This window comes from Onychomys torridus, chromosome 8 (assembly GCF_903995425.1).
Source record: "Onychomys torridus chromosome 8, mOncTor1.1, whole genome shotgun sequence".
NCBI classification, from domain to species: domain Eukaryota; kingdom Metazoa; phylum Chordata; class Mammalia; order Rodentia; family Cricetidae; genus Onychomys; species Onychomys torridus.
The window spans coordinates 75,889,657-75,900,922 of record NC_050450.1 but is presented as its reverse complement, the minus strand read 5'-3'; the positions used below and the strand labels follow the sequence as shown (position 1 = coordinate 75,900,922).

At 43.6% G+C, this 11,266-nt stretch overlaps 1 protein-coding gene across 1 annotated transcript in view; it reads right to left on the bottom strand.

Moving 5' to 3' along the window:
* Window positions 1–545: 545 nt before the first annotated feature.
* Hsf5 (heat shock transcription factor 5) overlaps window positions 546–11,266 on the bottom strand; it is a 45,433-nt gene continuing 34,712 nt past the window's right edge. Inside the window, exon 6 of the mRNA XM_036198093.1 lies at window positions 546–1,182. Within this exon, the coding sequence (XP_036053986.1) occupies window positions 1,112–1,182 (71 nt within the window). The 3' untranslated portion in view covers window positions 546–1,111. The remainder of the gene's footprint in view (window positions 1,183–11,266) is intronic.

Sequence of the window (11,266 nt, the reverse complement as noted above, 5' to 3'; positions counted from 1 at the left end):
CAAGAACATTCTAGTCAACTTAAAATACCTCAAATCAGAAAAGTTCTTTCTGTCATTTGGTAGACATGGATCAACTACAGAAATTGGACATCCAAAATGTCCCTTCTCTCCTTCAAAGGTCACACAATCCTAGTACTCAAATGTGCAGTCCCACGGAGGAAAGGAAAATGATAACAGTCTACCCAGCTATCCAAAGGTCTCCCAGAGGCTTAAGCCATCACTGCTTCTTAAAAATTAAAGCATAGCTTCTGGTAAATGACAATGAAGCAGACGCCCTCACCCCAAATTTGCACACAATACCTTTTGTAGGTAAAAATTTATACTTGCTGAATGTAAAAATCTAAACACTGTTACCTCAGTGTTTCTGTTCACATATTGTATTTACCCTTCAAAAATAAAATTACACATGTACCCTTTAATCCTTCTATTCTGCAATGTTAATAAAAATACAAAGCTTTAAAACTTTAAAATCTATCAGCATTTATAAATATAATTAAACAAATTAAATATTTTCTTTAGAAGACATTTATGTAAGTGATATTAACAAAACTTTACTATTTATGATAATTTATCATTCAAATTAAGGAAAGACATGAAAATGGAAAAAACGCTCCCATTAATATTAAAGAACCAGAGGCTGTTAAGTGTGATGGACGGGCCAAGTCCAGATGCCTTGATCCTGAAACAGGACGTGGGGTTCAGAAACAAAAGAAGTTCTTGGTTAATCACTAAGAAAATGAGCTTTTTCCAGAACTTCCTCCCTGGAGTTCCTGACCCGCTTGGACTTGTGATACTGGTGACCTCGCATGTCTTTGTTTACCACACCACACAAATCTTCCCTAAGGATCACACTGTGACTTGAGACAGACTTGAGGCGATGTTTGAACAGTTTGTCAAGGTATGCAATCTGAACTGAGCAGCTGTAGTAAGTACCAAACTCCCAATTTTCAATTTAACAAAAATCTCAATTAACAAAACAAAAAATACTTTTTTTCCTTAACAGAACTGAAAAAATCCCAACAGTGTGTCATGTGCAAGCCTAGTGTGCCTCCAGCCACGGCTAGTGCACAACGCCACGTCTGCCATCCACTCCGCCGCCGCCGCCGTCTCCTCACTCTTTTAACTCCTCCTCCTTTGGAAAGTGTTCCTGCTTGCAGGCCACGTCCACCAGCAGATGAAGATCTAGAAAGAAAGGATTGTTTACTCACTCTCAGCCCCTCAGGGACAGACTTCTCCACACAAAGAGGACAAGTTGTCTATAGACAATCTGTGCTTTAAATTATACTTCTTCACCAAAGTCCCGATTTTAGGACATTTTATCACTCTTTAAAGCACACTCATTGAGTCAGATCCACCAAGTTTAAAATATTGCCTTTTATTATACATTTAAAAGGGATAGCCGGATGTGGTGCACATGCCTGTAACCTCAGCCCTTGGGAGGTGGAAGCAAGAGAGTTGGGGGTTCAAAGCTAGCCTTAGCTACTTAGAGAGGCTCATGTACCACAGGCTACATTGAGATAGATCCTGTCTCAAAACAAATAAACAAGCAAAACTTAAAAGTTTAAAAAGGAATTCAGATGAAATATACACATACAAACAAAACTTCACTTCCTTTATGTCGCAAGGACAGGAAGGTGAGTTGTAGCCTAACACAACTGAACTCTTGCACCCACACACGTGCATGCACACACACACACACACACACACACACACACACACACACACACACACGCGCGTGGACACACACAACGCCCCTGAACTGTAAGGGAAAAGGCATACCCTGACGGATCAAGAGACAAGGTGATTCATCAGGAGTGAAAGCGGTAAAAGTTGTCAGCCAAACGTGAGTTCAAGACTCTTTTTACAGTGATGACTGTAATACCCTTACATAACAGGCAGACGTTTTTAACGGGGACTAACCATCATTCATTATTATAAGTCATCCACTTAACCCTAACAAGTAAGTTGATAACTGGAAGTGATAACTAAGCTATTACATGGTTAGTAAGGAAAGCCAGTGGTTTCCATCTTGTTACACACTGGAATCGTTTGGCAGTCTTCAAAAACCAATGCCTGGGGCTCCCTCCTCCAGATATTTTCATCTAATTGGTATGGAATGCAACCTAGGCTTCAGGATTTCTGAAAGCTGACCAAAAGATGTAGGAGTAACAATTATGATCATTTTCTAAACACTTCAGCTCCACATCAGGACAAAAACAAGGTGTATGCTAATGGAAAATATTAAAATGAGATTTTGAGATATGGGGGGGGGGCCTGTCATCTTACCACTTATAGGAGGCAGAGGCAAGAGACTGCCACAAGTCTGAAGCAAGCTTAGTCTATATAATGTATTCTAGGCCAGCCAGGGCTACTACACAATCCTGACTCAAAACACACACACACACACACACACACACACACACACGATAAAGAGACAGAAAAACCGACTGATTTTGAGATATGAACAGATCCATTGGGAACCTACTTTGAAAACTGACGAGGAGATCTTGCTAATGACAAAGGCAGAAACTATTAAAGGAACGACAGATCTCTCGTGGGCAAACAGACTGGACAACAGCAACAAATCTATTTTTAGTAACTAGGCTTCAAAATAGGATGAAACTAGGAGCAAGGCACAGTTGTGCACGCCTGTAATCCCAGCACTGGGAAGCAGGGGCAGGCGGATCTCTGAGTTCAAGGCCAGCTGGACTACAGAGTGAGCCCCAGGACAGCCAGGGACAAACAGAGAAACCCTGTCTCAGACACTGAAAGGAAAAAGGAGGTGCGGCAGCGATGAGACAGCTCAGTGCATAAAGGCCACTGCAGCTGGGTGAGCTTTCATGAGTGATGACCTGTGACCAAGCAGACACCAAGGCCCCATGTCATGTGGTCGCATTCACATGAAACATCCTCTTAGGTAAATTCACAGAGGCCAAAGATAGATCAATAGAGCAGGAGAAAAGCAGACCTGTCAATCACAAAACAAAACCCTTTTTAGTAAACATTGGGCTTTCTCTGAGAGTGCTGAAGATGCTCTGGGACTGGACCAGAGTAGAGCTTGTCCATCACTGTGAGTACACCATATGCTTTAAACGGGCTCAGCTGTCATGTTTACCTTTAAAAGGCATCTTTTCATATTAAGTAGAAATGACTCGAGACCAAAACACAATCAAAAACAAAGAGGGAAATAGGAAATAACTCTAATGTACAAAATTTCCACTTACACTCCCTCAGTTTTCAGTGACACAGAAATCAAGTATGTTCGCATGGGTGTGCCTAGCCTCAGTAAGATATACAATATTCTGTGTGTGGTGTTAGTGTTTCAGAGCTTTATTGTTGCCGGGCAGTGGTGGCACACACCTTTAATCCCAGCACTCAGGAGGCAGAGGCAGGCGGATCTCTGTGAGTTTGAGGCCAGCCTGGTCTACAGAGCGAGATCCAGGAAAGGCACAAAGCTACAGAGAAACCCTGTCTCGAAAAACAAAAACAACAACAGTCTTGCTCTTAAGTGCTGAACCATCTCTCCAGGCCCCTTGTTTTGAGGCGAGGGTTCGTGTAGCTGAGGCTGGCTCCAAGCTTACTAAGAGCCGAGGATGACCTTGCATTCCCAAGCCCCTGCTGCTAATGCAGCTAGGTGGACATCACCACATCTGCCTTTTCTTTCCTCTTCTTTCTGTACTGTTTCCTTAATGGTAAAGGAGCCAAAACCTTTGGGCTCCACCCTCAACTCAGGACACGTGTGGTTCTTGTTTCAACAGAATGGGCTGTGGGGACTGGTCCTTGTGTGTCCCCTCTGCACCTAACAGTGCCAGACACTTAGTAAGAGTCCTCAGGAGTGATCCCACTCCTCAACTATTCAACCCTTACCTCTTCATGACTACACATTGCTCCTAAAGAGAGGAAGTCGGGACTGGGCCATGACTTGGTGGTACAGTAATCACCTCCCGGCATGTGCAAGGCCCTGGGTTTAACCCTGGATACAAGGCCTGCCAGATGGCTCAGCCCTAAAACGTATCTGCCATCAGGACTGAACCTGAGTTCAATCCCTGGCCCCCCTAGGGTAAAAGGAGATAACTAATTCCTACAAGTTATCCTCTGACCTCCACACAAGAACTGCAGCACCCCCACCCCACCGCTGCACATCGCGCGCAGCACACACACACACACACACACACACACACACACACACACTAAATTAAAATGTAATTTTAAGAATATTCATTAAAAAATAAGCCAGCACTAGTTAGAGAGCAGACACAGACAGAGAGTAGCCAGCAGCAGTGCAGTGGGTAAGGGTTTTGTCCGCAAGCTGGACAATCCCAGCCCCATCCTCAAACCCACGTGGTGGAAAGAGAACCAACTCTTCTACACAAACGCTGTCACACTTGCACCTACACCCCATCCTGCACAAAATAAAAAAAGAAACATAAAAGCCATTTTACGAAACGAAAGTAGACTAGTGGTTGACAGGTCTGGTGCAGAGAGTTCTAGTTTTACAAGAGGGAGAGCTGTAGAGACAGGTGCTGGTAGTGCTAGCACAACAATGTAAATACAGCTAGCATACACATATACACATATACACACACATACATTACCATGCTATATAATAGATATACTCTAAAAGATGGAGAAAAATAGTTTTCTCTTATTCAATCAACAAACATGGGATGCCACAGTAATGTTCTAGGTCCTAGGGATACTGCAAAAATAAAAATAGATCTTTCTTTAATGAATTAGCCTTTAGAAGTAGAGAAAATAATAGAAAATGTTAAGTAGAGACAAGAACCATAAAAGAAAATCAAATAATAATAAGAAGAATGAGTAAAGAAAGGCAAGATATAGCCAGGAGGTTTTTCTGAGCGGTGAAGGGGACGAAATGAAGGGATGGATCATGTGACAACCATAAAAAGAGCATTCCATTCCGAGAGAACAGTGCGGAGACAGGAAGATGCTTCCTGCGCCCAAAGACGAGACAAGTGACTGCCGAGTCTGGAGCAGATGAGGAAGGTCGTAAGAGATGAACTTACAACAGCTGCCAGAGGCTAAATCATTCAAAATCTTGTAGCCCACATTAAGGATCTTCTTAGACTTTATTAAAAATGTGATGGAAGACTACTAGAGAAATTTGAACAAAAAATGTATTTAAAATCTTTTGCTAGTACTGGGATTTGAGAGCAGGGCCTTGTACATCCTAAGCAAGTGCTCTACACTGAGCTCTACCCCTTGCCCTGATAATGTTTTCTGAGGATCGTTGACTGCTGTTGTAGCAGTGAAGTGGGGAGAAGAATGGAGAAGCCATTGAAGTCACCTAGACAGGAGGAGGAGGGGGGAGTGCTCGGCTGCAGTAACCACTTGGAGGGTGGTGAGAAATGGTCACTTCTGTATCCAACCCACACTGGGTGGACAGGAATTGCTAATGGTCTGGACTTGTAAAAGAGCAAGAAGTCAACACAGTCGTCAAGATTTCTATATGACCAGAAAACGACATTTATAGATGTGTAAAATTGGAGAGAGGACAAGTTTGGACACAAATTGGACATATCCAAAGACGTAAAATAAGGGACTGGAGAAGTGGTTCAGCAGTTAAGAGCGCACACTACTTTTGATGAGAGCCTGGGTTTGGGTCCCTGTGCCAATGCTGGGCAGCTACCAACTGCCTGTAACTCCAGTTCTAGGGGATCTAACGCGTGTGCACACACGCGCACACACAAATAATAAACAAATAAATCTAAAGGTATAGACCAGACAATAGGATATGTAAGTCTGAAGTTCAGAGAAGATTCAAACTTCAGATACAAATTTACGAACCACTACTATAAAGATGACAAAACAATAAAAATGGTTGACATCTCCTCGGAATTAAGTATAGAAAGTGGCTAGTGGTTTTGAAAGAAAACCAGGAAAGGATGTTAGAAGCTAGACAAGTGTCTCATTAAGGTTGAAGCAATCTGTCCAAATGCCCATGTCCAGAAGGTGGGGTTGAGGAGCACCTACTGTATTTGGCAATGTGACAGTCATCAGAAATCTGGAAAGGGAAGTTTCAGTCAAGCAGAAGTATAAAACTACCTCAACTTCTCCTCCTGCCTCTCAGGAAGCTGGGACTACAAGCTTGTGCCACATCTGGCTGAAGGGAGGTTCTCTGACACACCTGTAATGGCACGTTTGCCACCCTAATATGAAGAAGTGTGATTACTGAAGCGCACTAGAGACAGGAGAGGTGCAATGTCTGTGGGTATACATACGGGATGGGATTCCACCCACAGATGCTAGGCCCTTTTCAGTCACACACACGGCAGAGCGTGTGAGCACAGCTGGAAGGAGCGTGGAGGAGCACCAGAGAGGGAAGCTGACGGATATACTGGCGGAGAGATTCACGTTTTCCTCTACTAGTTGTGGTGGCACAGTGGTCGGGTGTTTGCCTAGTGTGCGCAAAGCCTGGGACTCTGTCCCAGCACTGAATAAACCGCACATGGTGGTGCACACTTGTCGTCCAGTAGGATGGAAGTTCAAGGTCAACCTTCACTACACAGTGTCTTCCAAGGATGAGCTACACTAGGATACATGAGAGCATATTTCTAAAAATCAGATATTGTTATATATAAAATAGAGTATAGTTAAAGATAAATTAAAACTAATTGGTGATAATTAACAGATTACTAACTACTGTGCTGGCTAGTTCTATGTCAACTTGACACAAGCTAAAGTCATCTAGAGGAGGGCCCTCGACTGAGAAAATGTCTCCATAAAATCAGACTGTAGACAGGCAAGCCTCTAGAGCATTTTCTGAATCAGTGATTGAGGAAGGAAGACCCAGTCCGTTGTGAGCAGTGCCACCCTGGGCTGGTGGTCCTGGGTTCTGTAAGAAAGCAGGTTGAAAGTGGTGGCGGTGCACGCCTTTAATCCCAGCACTTAGGAGGCAGAGGCAGGGGGATCCCTGTGAGTTTGAGGATAGCCTGGTCTGCAGAGTGAGTTTTAGGACAGCCAAGGCTACACAGGGAAACCCAGTCTCAAAAAAAATAAATCAATAAAAAGAAAGAGGGAGGGGGAGGGAGGGGGCTGAGCAAGCCATGCTGAGTGATTGAGGAAGCAGCCTCCCTCACAGCCTTAGCATCAGCCCCTGGCCTGCTGGAGGTCCTGCCTTGACTTCCTTCAGTGGACTGTGATTCAGGATAAGAAAGGCAAATAAACCTTTCCTCCCCAAGCTGCTCTTGGTCAGAATGTTTCCTCAGAGCAGCAGAAAAGCAGTGAAGACCACCACTGTACAAAGAACAGTCAATCTTGTTAAAATCCTGTAGCTATCATGTGCTGGGCATTGACTACTTAGCTAGTCACCATGCTAAGCCAGTTACTTGGTTTATTTAGGGTTTTGTTCATTTTAAATAGGCTGGCCTTGAACTCACAGCTTAGCTGACAATGGCCTTGAACTCTTCACCCTGCAGTTTCTACCCTCAAATTCTGGAATTACAAGCGTGTGTAATCACAACCCAACTCTATATTCATATTTAAATGGATAAACTGATTGGTTAATCCCCTCAGAGAAGAAAAATTTGCAACATCATAAATTATACTTCTGCTTATGTCTTAATTATAAAATCTTTTCATCAGAGAGGCCCTAGCTTAATTATGTCATTCACTCCCTTCTCGTGATAAAATGAAGTATGATTAGGTGTCACAATGATGCTAATATTCCACAGCTCATACTTTCCACTGCAGGAAATCAGGGCTAATTAAGACATCTCTTACCACCGTTAGCCAAGGGATATGGCTTTACTTAGAAAAAGCCAAGGGCAAGAGTTAATAAAGATAAACGCTAATTATTTATCATTTACACTTATAGGACTGGAAGGGAGGAAACTATCTTAACAGCAGGCACCAGCGGTCCTATTAGGGAGTGACTGTCTGTGAGGAAGCAGCCTGATGGTTATCTAGGTTAGGGAGAACGAGGCTTCGGTGCATCAGAAAAAGATGCCCTACCTCAGCACCTCTGTCCAAGGGTGACAGGATCTGGGCCTGGGGAGAAAGGAGACAAAGACCAGAGAGGGTCTGATGATACTGCAAAGGGAGTATAACACAGGGAAGGGCCATAAAGACCAGTGACACAGCAGTGACAAGTGAAGTGATCTAAGTCCTTTTCCAATGAGAGATGGAAGCCGGGCATAGCAATGAAGCCTAGCAATCAAGTGAGCAGACAGCGGAAGGAGGAGGATCAAGACTTTAAGTTGGAGAGATGGCTCAGCGGTTAAGAGCACTGGCTGCTCTTCCAGAGGACCTGGGTTCAATTCCCAGCAACCACGTGGCAGCTCACAACTGTCTGTAACTCCAGTTCCAGGGGACCCAATACCTTCACACAGATATACATGCAGACAAAACACCAAGCACATAGAATAAATAAATAAATCATTAAAAAAAAAAAAGAGTGGGGTCAGGTGTGATGATGCATACACCTTTAATCCCAGCACTCAGGAGGCAGAGGAAGGTAGATCTATGTGAGTTTGAAGCCAGCCTTGTCTACAAAGTGAGTTCCAGGACAGCCAAGGCTACATAGTAAAATCTTGTCAGAGAGAGAGAGAGAGAGAGAGAGAGAGAGAGAGAGAGAGAGAGAGAGATTAAGGCAGGGACTGGTGGCAAGATAGTCAGACTGTGGATTGCTTTTCCTGAGGACCTGAAGTCAATTTCTAGCACCCACATTGGGCAGCTCACAACTGCCAGTAACTACGGTTCCCAGGGCACCCTTGTCTCTGGCCTCAGCAGGCATCTGCATCAGTGTGCATACCCCTCGGCATACACACAGACACATACATATATACGTTTTTAAAAATTTTTAATTGAGAAAAGAGTTTAAAGATAATCTTTAGCTACAGAGGGAGGTAGGAGGTAGGGCCCAGTTTGTGCTGCATGAGACCCTGCCTCCTCAAGACTGAAATAAATACACTCACACCAAATAAGAAAGCCAGGTGTAGTGGTACATGGATTTAATCCCACTACTGAGGAGACAGAGGCAGAAGGATCTCTGTGGTCTATATAGTGAGTTCCATCACAGCCAGGGCTACATAGAGAGACTCTTTCTCAAAAATAAGACCAAAAAAAAAAAAATAAAAAAAAAAGAATAGGAAAGAGGGTTCCCGTCCCACTTCAAATTCTTTGCAGTATTTCAAACAGTATCCTTTTCTAGCTCTCCAATCTGCAGAAAGTAGGCTCTGCATTCAGGTTCCTAGAATGAAAGCCTGGAGGAGAGGCATCAAAGGAAGGGCCCCCAGTTCTGTGACTACTACAGCATGGACTAGACAGACGGTTCTGGAAGGCAGGGTAGGGACGAGCCTGAAACTGAACAAACACCAGTGAAGAAGCCACTATGAGATCTAGAAATTCTCAGAAATCTTGGAAAGACACTTGTGGTAAAGGATAAACTTGAGCCAATAATATCTAAGCCACAAAACTCAGGTTAGTGTCTGAGATTTAAACTATTGGTTTTATTTGGGGGATTTTTGTAAGTACTAGGGATTGAACCTAGGGCTTTCCACAGTATCTCCAGCCCTTGTTATTATTATTTTGTTATTCTGAGACAAAGCCTCACAGGCTGTCTAAGCTGCTCTTCAGTTTGCTGTTGCAACAGGCAGAACTGGAATTTTGGCTCCTTCTGTCTTAGCCTCCTAAATGGCTGGGATTGCAGGACTGTGCCACCAAGCTTTTAACTCTTGGGTCTTTAAAAAGATATTTTGGTTGTATGTATGTATGAATGTATATGTGAGTGTATGTAAGATATGTGGGGGTGCCCTTGGAGGTCAGGGGACATCAGGCTCCCTAGAGCTGGAGTTACTGGTGGTTGTGACCTGACCTGTGGGTGCTGGGAACTGAACTCAGGTTCTCTAGAAGAGCAGGAAGTGCTCTTAACCCCCAGCCATCTGTCAGCCCTTCTTTCTATATTTAAGATACTTTCTGTCCAGTTTCAAAGTTCTATAGAGAAATGGAAGGCAGCAAGATGGCTCAGGTGTGAAAGGAGAAACATGTCTTCCACAAGTTGTTCTCTGACTTTCACATCCATGCATGGCATGCACATCTACACACATATAAGTGGAAATAGTCAAGTATATAATAAAACTATAGAAAAATAGAAATGGTAAAAGTTTCCCATGACCACATACATGCATTTGTGTGTGCACACATACACTAAAGCTGAGAAGGTAAAAATATCCTCATATCCTTCAATTCCATTTTCTTAGAGGTATCAGCACATGTATCAGTTTTTATCATATACTGCCAGACTTTTCTATAATAGTAGCAGTAGCAGCAGCAGCAGCAGCAGCAGCAGCAGCAGCAGCAGTAGTAGCTATTATTATTATTTTGTTTTTTCCAAAAAGGGTTTCTCTGTGTAACTTTGGCTGTCCTGGAACTCATTTTGTAGACCAGGCTGGCTTCAAACTCACAGAGATCTGCCTGCCTCTGTCTCCCTAACCTGGATTGAAGGCATGCGCCACCACTGCCCAGCTGACTTTTCTATAATTATATGACATACATTCATCTTTCTTCGCCCCTAGAAAGGGAGCATTGTACAGCAACTCGCCCATTCACTTAGCACACTAGGAACACTTAATGCTTAATTATATTTCCAGTCACAGCATCGCAGGCATTATTTCATTCTTCCTTCTTTTTTTTAAAGATTTATTTATTTATGTATGAGTGCTTCGTCTGTATGTATACCCGCAGGCCAGAAGAGGGCACCAGATCTCATTACAGATGGTTGTGAGCCACCATGCTGTTGCTGGGAATTGAACTTGGGACCTCTGGAAGAGCAGCCAGTGCTCCTAACCACTGAGCCATCTCTCCACTCCCAGCAGGAACCATTTCTTGAATGACTATGCAGTATTTCATTACATCAATGTATTGCCTAGCTTTTTGGTTGGGTGTTGTTTGTCTGCCATTTTGCTATTATTGACAGCACTAGAGTGAGCTTCTTTTGAGTACCTTCTATAATAGCACATTTCCATCAGGAGTACCATTCTTGAGTCCAAGGGCATCAACATTTTAGTTGTTTACAACTGAATAATCCCAAATTGTCTGTTAAATAGCTATAAAGGGGCTGGAGAGATGGCTCAGTGGTAAAGAGCACTGACCACTCTTCCAGAGGACCCGGGGTTAGATTCCCAGAACCCCCATGGTGGCTCATAACCGGCTGTTACTCCAGTTCCAGGGAAACCTGATGTCCTCTTCTGGCCTATGTGGGCGCTGCACATACACAGTGTACAGACATCCACACAGGCACACACAA